The sequence below is a fragment of the Sinocyclocheilus anshuiensis genome, unplaced genomic scaffold, assembly GCF_001515605.1.
Source record: "Sinocyclocheilus anshuiensis isolate Anshui unplaced genomic scaffold, SAMN03320099.WGS_v1.1 scaffold284, whole genome shotgun sequence".
Classification (NCBI taxonomy): Eukaryota; Metazoa; Chordata; class Actinopteri; order Cypriniformes; family Cyprinidae; genus Sinocyclocheilus; species Sinocyclocheilus anshuiensis.
The window spans coordinates 2,407,992-2,426,335 of NW_015554266.1; the positions used below are offsets into that span (position 1 = coordinate 2,407,992).

The 18,344-nt window shown below is 35.2% G+C and overlaps 1 protein-coding gene across 3 annotated transcripts in view; it reads left to right on the forward strand.

Moving 5' to 3' along the window:
* Positions 1–18,097, forward strand: part of LOC107671291 (polypeptide N-acetylgalactosaminyltransferase 13) — a 59,805-nt gene extending 41,708 nt beyond the window's left edge. The window contains exons 9-14 of one of the 3 annotated variants that reach the window (XR_001632179.1): positions 924–1,063; positions 1,888–1,986; positions 2,789–2,923; positions 5,231–5,260; positions 7,427–7,701; positions 17,082–17,151. Coding sequence is in view for 2 of the 3 variants with exons in the window: in XM_016464183.1 (XP_016319669.1) it covers positions 924–1,063; positions 1,888–1,986; positions 2,789–2,923; positions 5,231–5,260; positions 7,427–7,612 (590 nt within the window). In the remaining variant the exon portion in view is untranslated. Of the gene's footprint in view, positions 1–923; positions 1,064–1,887; positions 1,987–2,788; positions 2,924–5,230; positions 5,261–7,426; positions 7,702–17,081 lie in introns of all 3 variants that reach the window. The other 2 variants (XM_016464183.1, XM_016464185.1) reach the window with 2 other exon arrangements.
* Positions 18,098–18,344: the final 247 nt, after the last annotated feature.

Below are 18,344 nucleotides of genomic sequence, written 5' to 3' on the forward strand. Positions count from 1 at the left end.
GAGGCGCTTTCACGTTATGGTATTACAACTGTGAAATTACAAACAAAAAATACACATTCTGAGACATGAACTGAAACGAATTGTGAATTTTATTAACATTAAATCGTCCTCCTCCCACTTTCACCTTAAAATTATGGGCCTCCCCCGACGAGCCGCCACTGATAAAATTTAGAAAAACCTTGTAAACCAGCAGATTTGCAAACTATAGAAGACAGGAATTTGGACGAGCGGCTTGCGTGCCATCACGTTTCCTCCAGATATTTGTAATGTTTTACTGAGGAGAAATAAAAGTAGAATGTTCATTTTAACGGCATCTAGCAGAAACGAACGGAGCCGTTGGCATGGACGGAGAGCTCCCTGAATTAGCATATATTTGTTATTCCTAGGGGGAATATGTTCAGTATTGTAATGGCACAAATCGAGCACAAATGAATTAGAACGATTTAGACTCCCAGTAAAAATAAATAAATAAATAAATAAAAAACACGGTCTCACCGTTTCAACTTAATGCTGCTTTGAAATTTAAGCTTAGTCAACTTGAAATATGAAGTTAGTGAAAACTTGGAGCTGACTATAAACTTAAAAAATACCTGACGGTACGAGACTTGAACCCATAACCTTTGGGTTACAAGTCCGACTCTCTAACCATTAGGCCATGACTTCCCCACAATGGATCATAGCCTTTATGGATCATGATCTTCCAGATGCTTCTGTAAAGTCATTATCTCTATAAATGTCCTCTTCTATCTCAGAATTTTTTTTCCCCGGGTCATGTTTGTAACTGGGTTATTTACATCTATTCCTTTAGCTGGCACTTTTATCCCAAGGAGCTTACAAAAGAGGGTCATGCATTCACATTTCACTGATATGAAAGGGCAGTATATGATGAATGTTATGGATGTTGATTGTGTGTGTTTCTCCAGGTGTGGTTCGGGTGGATTATGGCGATGTTTCTGCTCGGAAGGCTTTGAGGGAATCTCTGAAGTGTAAACCCTTCTCATGGTACCTGGAGAACATCTACCCCGACTCGCAGATCCCACGCAGATATTTCTCACTTGGGGAGGTAAGAGAATTTCATTGTTTTCTTTTTTGAAGTTTATACTAATGAGATGGGATCTGGCGCAACTTTACCACTTCACAAGGTGCATGGAAACAAATTATGTACAAGAATATGAAAAAGAATCCAGCATCGCTTGTGATGAAGGGAACTTTAATACTTAAAAAATACCAACGTGTTTCAAGAGCCTTCCTCAGCTTCAACACACATCATACACAGACATTTAAAACCACATCTCCATATTAGATTACTCATTCACAAATTAGCAACAAGCTTCACTCAAGACGTCACACTAATTAATTAGAGTTAACTATGGAAAAGCAACAATCACCCAATCAGAGTAGATCCACATCAGATTAACATATCTTACACATAAAAAAAGTAATACAACACGCTTAAAACCATCATCACAAAACGTCTTCAAGAGAAAAATCCTCATTCATACCTTTTGGAAACAGACTTTTAAAATAAAATATTGTTTTCTTGTTTGACATGGCATTAAAAGAATCTGAGTTGTTAATAAATTGCTTCAGTTTGTCATTTTGCACAATACATATGCAGCTTTATGTGTGGGGTTATGCCAAGACATCTGCAATACAAAACAATTTCACTTTCTGCTCAGCCAATGTTGTTCTTGTGTTGAGCAGTTCTGTTCCCTCAATGCAGTCTGCAATAAATGTATTTGAAGCTTTTCACCAGTTATGCTTTCTCATAAAACCCAAGGACAATGTTCAACTGTGAAAAAAAGAAGAAAAGATGACTTACAGTGCTTGACTGAAAGAACACTGTATTCTATGAAATCTTCAGACTTTATCCTCTTATGTTATTAGATCAGAAATGTTGAGACAAATCAGTGTGTGGATAACATGGGCCGTAAAGAGAATGAAAAGGTTGGCTTCTTCAACTGTCATGGAATGGGCGGCAACCAGGTAAGAAAGTTGTCAAATTAAAGGATTACCGTACAGATAAATTGAAATGTAAACAAAAATTAATTAAAGTCTACAAAACAGAATAGTTCAACCAAAAAAATGGAAATTCTGCATCCAACATTAATCATATCCATCATATCCATTAAACAAACCTCTAAAGTATGGCTTTCTTTTTTGCTGTTGAAAACAAAAGGATATTCAATGCACAATATGGACAATGCATTGGGACTGAGGCTGTAAAAGAATGCAAAAGCACCAGGAAACTATCATCCAAGTATTATGAAATATCCGAAAGTAATACAAACATTTTGTGAGATGAACAGATTTTTAAGTCATTATTAACTGGTTTTAATCTTTACCTCTGAAATGCTGGAAGCAGATCTTTGAGTCAGCGTGAAACTGAGAACTCGAGATCTGGATCAGTGTGAACTGTGATTGAATCATTCAGAACGCATCTGTGAGCTGGATTAATCGATTTGTGAAAAGATATGACTCAAAAAAAAAAATAGTTTGTGAATCATGAACATTATAAGGACAGCTAGGGAAGATGTCAGGATTACTTAGTGAATAACAGCTTAAGTTATGATACTTTTAAGGTGCTTTTGCATCTTTGTTGTAAGCTTCATAGCCTAATTTATGGTTGAACTAATCCTTTGCTCTTTGTTGCTAAATTGAAAGATTGGCTAACACAAGTGCTGAAATGTTGATTATATATGTAAGTAATCAAATGTAAATGTAAATAAAGTAAGGGATTTCATAATAATTAACAGAATTGACTCTCAGTTGATTAATCCGTTTGCAGGTGTTCTCATATACGGCTGACAAAGAGATCCGGACTGATGATCTGTGTCTGGATGCATCACGGCTAAATGGACCTGTTGTTATGCTGAAGTGCCACCACATGAAAGGAAACCAGATGTTTGAGTACGATGCAGAGGTACATATCACACACACCAACAACATCACTCTTGCTCACACTGACTCTAAGTCAATGTTATATAAATATCAAATTACACATAGCTTCACTTACAAAAAAAGAAAAAAAGTTTATTCAAGTGTGCTGTTATAAAAGCAGAAATAAGAGAGTGTATTGTTCACACATATTGGCATCCTTGAGGTTGTACTGTAGCATGTATTTTACATGCTATGTTATAAACATATAGATTTATAGTAATAAGTCAGCTTTGGTGTGACATAGAGTAACTAGTACAAAGGTGAAGCTAAACTTTTTTTTTGCACACAGAGCTATTATAGTACACACATTTAGCTGATTTTATTAACAGTTCTTCCAAGCTATGAAAGTATTGTAACACATTTGATTCATACTGACTTCTACTAAATTTAATCACAAAAAATTCATAAAACATAAGTCTTTTTATGTAGTACATAAATCAAAGGTATTAATAATCCACCGGTATTGTACACAGGAGTTAACTGAAAGTCTACTGACCTAAAAAGGAACTTTATTTTTGCACTTGAAGTATAGTAGTATGCTTAAAGCGCTAAAATATTATCAAAATAATGAACTATGTGTGTGATGTTACGTTTACTTAAAGAACACAAGTATGCTTGCAGAATAAAACATACTAGTAGAATAACTTTAGAGTATACTTCAAAGTGTACTTTTATAAACTAAAAAGTGGGCTACACATATATAGCTACTAAACTAACAGTATACCTTATAGTTTACAGTAAAGCTGCATTACTAAAGAAAAACTTGTGTAAGATGTGAGATGTGTAAGATGCAAACTAGTTATGTACTCAAATTTCACTTCTTAAAGTACACCTGAAAGTATACTTTATAAACTAAAGAGTCAACCAATTTATTAGCAAGAAATACACTTACAAGTATACTACTGGTCATTGAGTTTCGTATACTTAATACATAAGTGTACTTGGAAAATATACTTAAGTGTACTTACATTTACTTAAAATTATACATATTTTTTGTAAGTGTTGTAGCATCTGAAGTCTTGTTCACCCTAAACATGTTGCAGTGGTGGAAGCCCAGGACTAGTTATCAAAAAGCTGTTGGTTTGAGCCCCACAATGATCACAGAATGGGCTCTCAGAAGACGTTTAACCTCAGGATGTTCCAGGGGAACTGAACCTATATTTGTTTTTGGATAAAAGTCAGAAATGACATGTCCATTTGACAAGCGACTCCAGAAAACATGGGTTATGAAAATAAGATGTGGCCTAAGACCTTAAAGGCATAGTTTATCCAGAAATGACAATTCCGTCATTCATGTCATTTCAAACACTTATGCAGTTCCTGCTGTTGGTCTCAAATCTACTTCTGCATATTCAAACTTGCAATGTCTTGATTGGCCATGGACGCATAATCGTCAATTACAGTCGGCCACTTATTTATGCAAATAATTATTTATATAACTCTTTGGTCACACTTTATTTTAAGGTACAATTCTCACTTGTCACGTATTAGCAAGTTCCAAAGATGAAGAAGAGTCGAAGGTTCAGAAACGAAGATAATTTAATGAGCAAAAGTCCAAACTCGTAACAGTGTACACTACATTTAAGCACTGAGTAATATTAATTAACTACATGTACTTACTATATGGTTAGGGTTAGGATTAGGGTTTGGCTTAGGTTTACTTGCATGTAATTATGCATAATTGATTGTTATTATAATAGTAAGTACATGTGACGTGTAACAAGGACATAAATAAAGTGTCACCGAAATCACTAATCAAATCAGTAACCAATGGGAAGTAAAGAGTGGCTGGAAAAACTAAAGGAAGACAGGAATTAATGAATACGAACTAATAGTCCATGATAAAGAAACGAACTAAACATAACTGTGACATCACTAACTATTAACTACAACCTTTGCCTCAATAAACTCCTAATTTGCTGCTTATTGTTAAGTTTAAGTTGTTAAGCTTAGGTGTGGGGTAGAATTACGGGATCTAAAATGTAGTCATGCAGAATTAGGCATTAATACGCAGCCAATATGCTAATATGCATGCTAGTTAATAGTGAGAATGGGTCCTTAAAAATAAAGTGTTACCCATATCACTTTAGAGCTGCAGCTAGCTCGTACCCACCAGATGGTGCTGCATATCACATTATTATCCACTTTGTGTGCTTCTTTATTTTTGGAATATCTCATATTTCTTCCTTCTCTGGATATTGATCGTCCTGGTGCAGAACTGTGCATTTGAGATGCTGTGCACTTACTGGCCTTGGAAACTGATGAACTGTTCTTTCTGTACATATCTTAGTATGTTGGCAAATGGGAGTATGACTTTAAGGTAAGATCATCTGAATTGTGTTTGCTGTGTGTTGTTTGAATATTCTGGTAGTGGTGTTTGTGAACTAGACTCTCACTGTAATTGAGTCACGTTGTGAGTGGTTTAGAAACACGTAAATTCATATACAGGCCTGTACTTGAATATATTACTATACAGCCCCTAACATTTCCACAAGCCTCTCCACACATTGATTTTCAGTGACTATAACATAATCAATATCTGAGATTCATTACAGCATTCTCAAGATATCAAGAAACACGTATGACATACACCACAGCTGAAAAAAGAAGAAGCTTTAGAGATCTTTGGTGCTATCGATATTTTTGTTAATATAACCGATTACACTTCTTTGTCAGCCGGGTCGATTCTGGTGCTCATATTTCCAAATAAATGAGTCGTTTGATTTAAAAGAGGACATCACACTTGAGCCATAATGGACTTTAGTGTTGATTCACAAAGGGGCTCAAGAAATCAGAAGCCATCTAAAAATAGATCGCCGTCCGCTCGGTGGCTTTGATATTGGACACAAACATATATCCAGTGTTTGGTTTTCACCTCTCAGCTGTCTGTAATGCAGGGCATTGTATTTATTCTACCGCTTGGAGGCGTGTGCTGCAGGACTTAATGATCAAAATATAAAGAAAGATGATACTGACATCATTTCGCATCCTAGAATCTCCCACCATTAAATTATGATTCTTTTTCCCATTAATCCATACCTGGCAACCAGATAGACAGGCATTTTTTTGAAAAAAACTCTTAGGTTTTTCACACTGCATGTGAAAATGGATGATTTGGGTTTACCGAGATTGAGTCATTTGCTGCGTTTCTAGCACTGTTTCCAATTAAATAGCTATTTTAGAAGGTAAGGAGACATTAATGCAGCACTGCTCCACCTTAGTCAGCATCATTACAGTTTATTTCTGTCATTACGAGATGAACACAAACTACACACCCACACTTATTTTCTGACATTCCGGCTCTACATTTACATTTCAACATCTAACCTTTTTCCCGTGACCCCCATTAGTTTGTGCCCCTTGTTTAGATCCTCTGTGTGTGTATATATACTGTACAGCTAGATCCCAGAGACCACATTGAAAATCTGGGATTCAAAAGCCAAATTTAAACCTGGAAATAAATAAGTAAACATGGATCATCATGCTTTGTCAATGTCAGCTCAAGTAGTGTTTTCATTAAAACAAAAGTCTGAATTCATTTAAATGTTAAATTTTTTTTTTTAAATGATTTTTGAATGTATTAAAATAGAGGTAACACTTTACAGTAAGGTTCCATTTATTATGTACCATATACTATATATAATGCATTAACTAACAATACATTTTCTTACAGTATTTATTAATCTTTGTTAACGTTAGTTAATAAAAATACAACTGCTCATTGTTAATCCATGTTAGTTCAGGTCTATTAAATAATATTAACAGATACAACTTTTAATAACATTTAATACCCTTTAATAATGTATTAGTAAACGTTGGAATCAACATTAACTAAGATTAATAAATGCTTTATAAGTATTTTTCATTGTTAGTTTGCAAATGTTTTTAATTGTAGTTACAGTAACTAATGTTAACAAATGGTTATTATAAAGTGTTACCAAAAATGGAATAATTTCCACTCACTTTTTATTTCCCTTTTGGACACTTAATTGCAATTAAATAAAAATGTACTATAGCTTACATTTATATTAAATCTGCTGAGTAGGACTTAAGTACATCTTATTAATGCATGATTTCATAAAGATTACTTCGATTGTCTTTGAAATATGGTTTAAAGTGTACTGCCAAATGTACTGACAAGCCTTTACGCTAAACTAAAATATACGTTAATACTTTATATTGTATGTCATGCATGTAAATATATTTATACTTTCACATTTGTAATGATGAAGTTGCAATTTAGTACATTTAAAATATATTTAAATGTAATACTGAATAACACACTAAAGTTAAAATTATTATAATTTAAATTATAATCAAGTACTTTAAAGTGCTGACTAACATACTAAAGCAAGTGTCCTTCTTTAAAGTGTACTTCTATTAAAACTATGATTTAAAATGTAAAAGACTGGGCCACATTTTGACCTCATTATCATCAATACCCATACCTGGTTTATTGTCATCATGTTTTCATGGGATGCACCAGAAACGCACCTTCCTGCACATCATCACCCAGTCGTGTCTGACCATCAGTCGGCTGGAGGACGGGACATACGGCCCGACAGTGGAGTACTGTGACGATAGCCCCCTACAGGCCTGGATCCTCCGAAACTTCACCCGGCAGGAGGTTTTTAAGAAGCTCTACTACAGCCCAACTGATTACTTTCTGTAACTACCACAACTTCCTGTTGATGGCAAGTCAGTTTTGAAAGCACCAGCAGCCCAATCCAAAATCAGCCTGAAGAGGTGATGAGGGTGTGGGTAGGCAACTGATAGTTATTAGAGCTGTTGTAGTGTATAGTGTCCTTTTCCCCACATTCATATAATTGTTGAGGAAACTTATCAGGTGTATCTGAATGATTCTGATTCTGGGTTTAGTCTGACTTACGTTAGTTTGTCTTTCTAGTGTTTTTGAGCTTTGGATATGTAATGGTGCCATGCATGGACTTGCAGGACATGCAGGAAACGATGTATCATTTAATTTAAAAAGGCTACTGCTGAACCTTTTTAAACTAGACATTTGGGGACCACAATACGGCGATGTGTCCCAACCAGTACTCAAATAAATAGACAATATACATGAGTTTGAAGAATGTACAAATCCAAATCCCACAGTATTCGTACAAGTATTTCAGCAATACACTGAAAAAAAAAAAAAAAAAGCAATTAAATGGATGGAACTTTAATTAAGTAAATACATAAATGTTCTAAAATAAAATAAATTATAGTCACTAATCCTAAACCAAAAACAGTAGCACATCACATTATTTTAACCTTGTCACTAAATGTATATACTTGTAATTTGAATAGATATCCTCATAATTTCTGGATTCATTACCTAGATTCAGTGTGCTCTGTAATAAATCACACATTAGAACTGAAAGAAAGTAACTTGTGACATTGGTCTTGTGACGTATCTCTTTTCACCAGCACTGTTACATTCAAAATGGTTTGTGTATTTACAGTGCATATTTGTTTGATTTGTACCACGCACATGAATTTAGAAAAAAAAAAAAAAAACTGATTCAATACATTTCAGTAAAACAAAACTAGATTTAGGCAGAATCAGGGTTATTATAGTTAACTAAAATTAAACTATTAAAAAATGTTACTTGAAATAATATAAATGATATAAACGATAACACTGGACAGAGTTGCATGTTCTTTATTAAAATTATAATTATTTTTATTGTATAATATAATGATGAATAATTTTAATTACAAATAAAATTGCTCTTAATCAGTAGTAAGTCATCGGAAGACGCATAGAATACAAATGGCTTCCTAAAAATGAACCACACACAAATTAATTTATTCTTAAAAATTGTGAAATAGCTTTGTGGTTATAGTATTTATTGAATGTGAGGCCCTTTGATCTGAAATTGGTTTATGGAGCTCAGGCTGTGCTGTGAGTCTACATTCAAGGCAGGTTTCCATGTGTTTAGGAGCAATTATTGCTGACCTTTTGAGAGAAATGGGAGGGGACAGCAACTTAAAGACACGCAAATGCAATAACAGACATCACAGGAGCTGCTAGATATATACCACTATTTCAAGGACCTTCAGAGCACCTTTGTGTCAAATTAAATTTCATTCGAAATGTGTTTTTATTACATAAATATTTTATGATGAAATGAACATTTTCTGGCAGCCAGCATGGCCACCTCTTCCAGCTATTATTTAGCATCAGATCAGAGAAGGCGGTTTTATTTAAGCTTGATTATCTGTTCGTGGTGGATTGAAATGCGCCTGTCTTTGTTTACAAGCTCTTTTGAAGTGATCTCATTGTGAAGGTTTCTTTCATGGCCCGGGCTTGTGGAGACGGACCCTTTGCATTAGCACGCTCTCACAGCAGCTGTGCTCAGCACAGACAGAATGAGGGGCTTTTATTGTCTAAACCCTGAATTTGAATGGCCAACCCAGCATTTTTAATCTGCATTCTTTTTCCGGCATATGTTCGGCCACCAACGCTTCATTAATGCTTGTGTCTTTATGTGTGTTTTTCACGTTTCATCAACCATTAGCAAATGAATGATGGCAGTACGGTATGATTTTACACATGGACACACTTTACACACTATCTTCTAAAGGATACAACATTTATTCAATTAACATCATATTCAATTTACTGAGTGGACAGCCAAATATATCACACATTCATGCACATTTAAAAATATGAATCTAACTTTTTGTTTATCTACAAATCTTATTTTAAATGGATTCAATGGAATTGTACTGAATTATCATGGCTTGGAAACACTTTTTTTTATGATGTACATATTTTGAATATTCACATTTTCTGCAGTAATATTTTTGTTTAAATTTTATTTTATATCAACTTGTTTAGCATTTTATATTTATACGTGTTTAATATAGCCATTTTGTTTTTTTGTAATTATTATTCTAATAAGAAGTTTTGTTTTGTTTTAATATGATCATGTTTGAAATGCTCTTGCCTACTAAAACAAGTCAATGTTGTGTAGTCGGTAACCAGCATGCAGGAAGTAATTTTGTTGTCATGTGAAAAAAAAGAGCAGTGTGACTGTTTGCGAGTCATATAGTCTCTTAAAAATATAACTTGCTTATTTAATTTTTTTATGCAAGTTCACATGTTGCATTGATACTTGTCCAAAAATGAAAGCCATATACAGACTACATTTCAAAAAACTCGGCAGAATCATTTTAAAGTAGACTTTTCAAAAGCTTGTTGATGTCCTAATTTGTTGTATATGTAATCATCTTTGGTGTCCTGATCTCAAGGATCAGTATTTGATTGACCTCTTCTTCAAACACCCCTGTATTATAGAGTTATGCTGTATGTTTTATGTTCTTGGTAAAATAGGCAAGAGTGTTATTGACTTTAGAGAGGAGCTCACAGCTGATGCGATCCATCATTAGAGTGATGCTATCTGTGTCCTGCTCAGATGCACACAGATAAAAGCGTCTCATCCAGAGATCTCTGTAACCCCCCACACACTGATACTACATCCATCTCTGAAAACCACACAGCCTTTGACTGCCATTGTAGCAAAAACATATCTAATCTAATGGCTCCATATATGACTGCTTATTATTTTCCTCACCTCCGTCAATTTCTCCACCCTACTGTGACCAAGGACATTGTGTTACTCTCAAACATACAGTATTAACACATTTCCAAACATCTGTCCAGTGCACTAGATTATCACTGTATCCAGCTTATTTTGCTACAGATGTACGGTAAAGCTATCTGTGCTACAAACCAAAGCATAACAACTACCAGTTTGCAATATAAAGTAGCATAACTGACTGGTTTCAATACAGGTAAAATAGCTGGAAGTGGATGACTCGTTTTTATCAATGTTTTAATAATATTTTTATTAATATTAAAATTTTACTAAATATTGATCATTATAAAAAAGGCAACACTCACACACACACACACACACACACACACACACATATATATATATATATATATATATATATATATATATATGTGTGTGTATGTGTGTGTGTGTGTGTGTGCGTTGGAAAATCTAAGATTAAGTAGTAAGTAAGTAAATAAATAAATAAATGATGTTTGACTGGTAACTTATGTTTATGCTCAGTTCTTTCCACATTATGTCAGAGGAATAAAAGGCCTGGTCCTAGTACTGCTGCTATCAGTAAAGAATAAGTTTTTTTGTCATTTTTGTTGTGTGTTTGGGCTACTGTCATCATGTAGGAATACTCTCTTTGATATTGAACAGAACTATAAAACAATGTAAGATTTCAGAAACACAGATCATGATACAGACTTGATATCACACATGCTGTATTTAAGAGAGTCTGTTGTTGTTGCTTCCAGTAATCTGTGTAATGTCTGATTACTTTTCTTAGGGAATTAATTATTATTAATTCATTCAGGTTTTGAGAGGACTCGAATCTGAAAATTCGAAGTCAACCTGATTAGAACTGATTTCAAATTTTAATAGTTTACACCTTATCAACGGTCGTCCAGCGAGACGTTAATGTCCGTGTATCTTAACAATCTGACTATGTGTATTTTCCTTGGCCACAGGTCAATACAATTATGATAATTTGTAAGCTCCTAGCGAGGTAACGTGATCTTGGCAAGGTTTGACTTTAAAATTATACGACACCAGACAATGATTCTTTATAAATGAAACACGAATTTATTGGCTATTCTAAATTACATTGACCTAAGTTAAGACATACACATACACACACACACATATACAGGGAGATTCAATCGTTCATTTGTGCGATATTCGCAGAGGCCTTACATCTGGTACATTAGGTAAGGGACCTAAACTGAATCTGAGGTCTCTGAATGGGGGAAAATCTTCTAGCTATTATGGTATAATTGAGTTTTTGTAAGTTTTGTTTTTTGTAATAAATACAAATTAAATTACTTTTTGAATACAGCAACTGTTAATTGTATTCATAGGCTAATAGTAAAATTTAAGATGTAAGAGGAAAGATATAATTAAGTTATAAAAGTATAGATTTAGCTATTGTATGTAACAGAGACACTAGATGTTAGTAGGATCAGAATGATGTGAAAAGTGGCATCGATTCACAACACAGCACAGTTTAAAGGCATGTGGCTTGACACAATTATATGGAATTTAATTTGAACGTATAACACCTAAAGAAACATAATTGAATCAGTCAAGCAAACATTTTTATTTATTTATTTATTTATTTTATTATTATTTTATTTTTTATAATATAACATGTTCCTGTGGCTCAGTGGTAGAGCATTGAGTTAGCAGCGCAAAAGGTTGTGGGTTCGATTCCCAGGGAACACACATACTGGTAAAAAATGTATAGCCTGAATGCATTGTGAGTCGCTTTGGATAAAAGCGTCTGCTAAATGCATAAATTATTATTATATAACTTAAATAATCAGAACTAAAACATTGCAAACATGAATGAATATGCATATTTTTCATATTATTTTGAGAATTATGAGCTGGTTGATTGCAGATGGTAGATTATGACCTTAGATTGCATTTTGTCAGCATATTCATGCTTATATAAGCTTATGTCTGTCGGGCTCATGAATATTAGCTTAAAGCTTTAGTTTTATGTGAATTTCCCTCATTGGTCAAAATGAGTTTAAATGTAATTATTATTGCTCAAAAAGTGGAGAGTAAATCTACATACGCACACACACACACACGCGCGCGCACGCTCAGGTATTTAGGTAGGATTCAGGTAAGTAGGTGCATTTTTTTAATTAATAGTTCACCTAGTAAAAGTGAAATTTCTGTCACCCTCACACTCTTTCCAAACACATACTTCTTTTTAAATGTTTATCAGAATGTTCATGCTGCTCATACAGTTAAAGCACACAAGTTTTCGACTCGTGTGCTGCATTCCAAATCTTCTGCATCATCCAATAGCTATCGGTGAGGAATCTTGTTTTCTGAAAATACAATTTTCAATTACAATTTCCGGCAGGTCTGAATATGCATAAGTGCAAATTAATTTTGTCTGTTCTGCTTTGCAGTAAGGTGCTATTGAAAAGCAGGGATGACTGAGAGCTCTGTGAGAGCTGTAAAACACTATTATCTAGCTGCTGTTCATTATGAACTCAAAATGCTCAGTGATTCATACCAAACCTGAGACCGCATGCGGTCACCTCATTCGTCATACTGTCTGCTGCATGAACTGTAAAATAGTGTCAGAGTCTGAGTAGTCTACAGTTGAGGAGAGGCAGAACAGTGCATATTCTCACCTATCTCTCAGTGTGAGACAGTGACTGATTACCTTCATTCAGAGCTGTTGAGGAGCAATCACCCGCAGGCTCCAGGTTTTTTGGAAGGGTGTCTAGACTCAGCAGGGCAGCAGCTTTCATTATCCGTCTCTGGAGTTCTTCTGGATGGCATGATGCTTACAGAGACAGTGTTGAATGCCTTCTCTGCAGACTCAAACAGCTAAACAGGGTTAAAATGGGGTTAAATGTAATGATGGAGCAAAAAGCACAAACCAAAATTATTCATTAATCTTTAAAGATACAAGATCCTTTACCACATAATTGGAAATTGAGAAATAAAATGTATTGTTGTATGTTCCCTGTCATTTTGAAGCTATATAATTTTATAGTGTGACCAGAAGGTTTTGGAAATTCATGTAAATTCCAATACTTTGCAAATGATACATTTCTTTCTTTGACCCAGTTTAATATAAGTAAAAATGTCACAAGCTTTTATTGAAGTAAACAATCAATCAGTAGGCTAATAAAATAAAAATGAAGCAAGGTCATCAAAGCAAAGTCAGCAAATGTAAAATAATAAACTGCACAGTCTACACTATATTATTTAAATATGCTAAGTTATTCAGTTAAAAGCAGTGAGTGTGTTTCTCTTTTTCTTTGGTTGTTCAATTAACATAGATGACAGTGGTGGCAGCAGGTATATTGGACTGATGCATGGATTGAATACACTTACTGAGTGATTTTCTGACACGTGTGTGTATTTGGCCGTTCAAGAGCAATAAGATATGCAAGAGAACTCAGTTCGGGATAGCAGGAGCATGCTTTAGAGCAATGGTTCTCAACCTTTTTTTCCACCGGGCCGCACTATGGTCCAAGTGCAAGTCTGGCGGGCCTCACCCATATCATTTACAAATTACGTCAGCAATACAAACCAACCTGATTTATAATATTATAGCCTAAATATTATATCTAATCGATTACATTCATTGAAATAAATAAATAATTCTACTCCCCATAAATAACACCCAATTTTGTGAAATTCGGCTCGAAAGGAGTAACAGCAAAATCATCACTTTTATGCGTGGGGGGGCACCCACTGGTAGACGAGCCACGAGCACTTTTTTATGTGTTCTACATTTCATGTATTTATGTAACACATATTCTACATTAAAAAATGAAATTAGAATGAACAATAACTGCTGTACAAAGAGTACAAAAAATTAAATGCAGAAAAGCCGCCTCTTTTTCCAAATTGCGTGGATGACCACTATCTTTCTTTCATCTCTTCTGATACATTTTCAGTCAAATCGTTTTCTGTGTGCTAGATCAGAGCTAGAGCCCTGAATTTCAGCCCAGGCCTGACGGGCCCTGACTTTTTTACGCCCCTCGGGCTGGGCTTCGGGACAATTTTCACGTCATATGAATGATGCATTACTCTTACCTTTATGAGCAAAAATTACGGTGTATCCACTGAAAAAAAATACAAGTGATCGTGCTGGCGCTGGCGTCTCTATGTCCTGCAAAGCGCGCTTCAGCTTCCACTCTCTGCGCAAACTATTTTGGTCGTTACTTTAAATGTGTAACGTTACTTAGGCTATGTGAGTACTGCTCATGTCTGAAAATAATATATGAAAAACAAATTATTTTACATAAAAACATTAGGCTATAGATGATATTTATTTAGTACATTTTTAAATTAATGTAAAAACTAAAATTAATTGTAAAACTGAAAGTAATTTTTTAAAATTGTGTTCAGCATGGTGGGCCGCATTTGAATTCGTGACGGGCCGCATGCGGCCCGCGGGCCACGGGTTGAGAACCACTGCAGTAGACCAATAACATAGAACTGGGCCATCTGACCAATCAGAGCAGAGTAGGCTCACGGAAAGGAGGGGTTTAGAGAGCCTGATTCTTTGAACTGCTTCGTACGAATCGTTTACGAATCATTGAGAAATTAAATTAAAATTAAATTTAATGTATATTATGAGAAAACTAAAGCATTATTTGACCTTTATTATTAAACCTGTTGTAGGAGCCTCCCAAAACAATATTAGGAAACTAAAAACAGCATAATAGGGGCACTTTAAATGTCAAATACTTTCTAATTAAAGGTCGACTGATAGTGGATTTTACCGATACCGATAGCTAGGTTGGACCACACTGGCCGATAAACGATTAATCAACCGATACTTTTTAAATGGATACTGAATGGAAACTAAATAGTGCTTAACTTTTTTCCAAAAAAAGTACTGAACCATGCTTTTTAAATAGAATAAAAATATTAGCATGCGGCCCACGGGCCGCGGGTTGAGAACCACTGCTTTAGAGGATGCGTGCAGAAAGCTGCCTGTCAGGCCATGTCCACACGTACACGGGTATTTTTATAAAAGTTTTTCCTTCTGTTTTTAAAAAAATCTCTGTCCACATGAAAACTCAAACGCATGCTCTGAAGCACTGTCAAGAGCATGCCAAACCAACAGGTGGCGATATGATCTCAACCGTAAAGCCATGTTGGCCAATCAGAAGCCTGAAAAAGTTTCCAGTAGGCGGAGATAACAGCGCAGGCTCCGACGTCACAAGCCAAAAACTCAGGTTCTGCTGTCTACACGATAACACTGCAACCGGAGTTTTTGAAAATCTTCACCCAGGCAGGCATTTTCAAAAATGTTCGGTTTCAGTGAACTGGTGCTGCGTTTGCGTGTGGACGAACGGCCTAACCGCGTAGAAAAAGCTGCGGTTTTAAAAATAAGCGCGTTCGGGTGGACAGGGCCTCAGACTGCCATGCGAGTACCGAAATAATTTCTTGTTCACAGTTTATTGTGTTTTTAATAACTTATCAAGCATGTTACACTCTTTATTTTCACATTTTCTCTTTATCACTGTAACATATTCATAACTTTAAGGTAGATGGGCGAAGCTTCAAATCATTTGAACCAATTGCTTCGCAAAATGATTTGCTGTTTCTTAGCGCTCGAAACATCATGCTAGTGACGCCTGCTGGTCAAAACTGTGTAAATGCAACAAAAACTCAGACTGAAACGTGCATAAAAACAGCTTTTACAAACCCATTCCAAATGTTTTATTGAAAATATAATATATTAAATGCAATTAACATCATCAATGTCTCATTAAAATGTCTACAAATTTACAAATTTCTCGCAAGATACACAGGTTCACAGAGATAATCGCCCCCAATAGCGAACCATTGAAATCTTTGAACATTTTGAAACAGTTTAGAGATAATGAAGCCTCGTTTACTGAAATCGTGTGACTTTGACAGTTTGATACTACTGCTCCAATCCACTGATTCGAAACAAATGATTCGTAAAGGTTTCGAAGAGTCCTGCGGATTCATTTACAAACTGCAATTTAACCAATATAGCAAAATCTGTGATGCATCACTTACTTTCAGTTTATATGCAGTATTTAAAAGGGACTAGTTTTGTCTCTGGCTGTTCCTGACTGGATAGTTTCACTCTTTTTTATGCTTTCACAGTCTGGTCAGAAGAGCCCCACTTACTTTCAGCACTGATGATACACCTTAACTTTGTAAAACTTTTACTATTCATATATTACCAGATATATAACTGTTCATTAACTGGATGAAGTTGGATAGTTGCTACAAAGAAAAGACACACACACACACACACACACACACACACACAATATATATATATATAAAATACAATTGTTCATTGTTTTATCATGCTAGTTCACATTGCATTAACTGATGTGAATAGATACTACATTTGGATGAACAAATGTATTAGCAAACATTGAAATTACCATTAACTAAGATTAACAAATATATTGTTCAGTGTTAGTTCATGCTTAAATAATGAAACCTTAGTGTAAAGTGTGAGATTCATCGATAACATGTTATTTTTCAAGTGTTGTTTGATTTTCATTTCTCTATAAATCTGTCTCCCCACAGCGGCTGACTCTGCTCCATGTGAACAGTAACCAGTGTCTGGACATGCCTTCTGAAGAGGATAAGATGGTTCCCACTCTCAGAGACTGCAGCGGCAGGCGATCACAGCAGTGGATCCTGAGAAACATGACGCTAACTGTCTGACAGAGCCGGCAACAACCAGTTCAAACCTGAATCTCGGCACACACCACACAACACGAGACCTGGAGCCAGGCTTTGATCAGGAGAACCACACACAGCCCATTTGCTGACCCATTTGTGACCAGGCTTGTGTCTCTGTTCATGTCTGGACTGTTTCCTTTAGCTCTCAGATTCACTGGTCTGGCATCAGATCACAGCCCATGACCAGCTCTTGGCGAGGTTTAAACGCTTGCTGTCTCTGATCTGAGCATGTGTCACTGGCTATCTATGCTGCTCATCTTGTGTGGGAGTTCTGGTGCCTCTTGATATCCTACACGTCATATCTTTGACAGTAGCCCATATGTTTCTTTCGAGATGGAGTGATTGTGTCAGCTTCCACTGTGCTGAAGTGCATTTAACTCTGAGCAGAAGTTTAACTCAGCTCCGCTTTCCTTTCAGCACCTGAAGGGATTGTGTGTTGGTCAGCGGATTGTATGCCAACTGTATTACTCACTGCTGTTTCTCAAAACTGACTTGATCTCTTTCAGTAAGGCTGCAATATATACAGTACTTGACCTGCCTTAAAGGGATAGCTACCCAAAAATGTTTGGAAATGTTGTCTGTCATGATTTACTCACTCTCAAGGCAAAACCTGTATGAGTTTCTTTCTTCTGTTGAACACAAAACTGGCACATTTTAGGTAACCTGAATTGTTTCATTGTTAAACTTTTTTCTTTAAATTTAACTTAAATTTATCAGAAATCAGGCTGAATTTCTATTTCTCATCATGCTTTGCTATGGCACTCAAAAAGAAGAATAAATGCTAAAAATTAAGTGTTATATAATGGTAAGCAGGAGATTTAGTAGCTTTAAATGTTGCTATGCTAAGTTAGAAAAGTTTCTGTTATGATGGGGGGTTATGTTGACGATGTTTTATGTTTTTATGTTTCATGAGCTCTTGAGAACACAATACTAATGCAATTAATGTAAAAGTTGTAAAATTGTAAACTATTTGCAGTTAATAAGTTGTTAACAAAGCATTATTTAACTCTTTACATAATAAAATTATGTAACATTATGTTGACTATTATGTAACAATAATAATCTGTTAATTACAGTGACGATGAATGAAGAACTCACTATTTG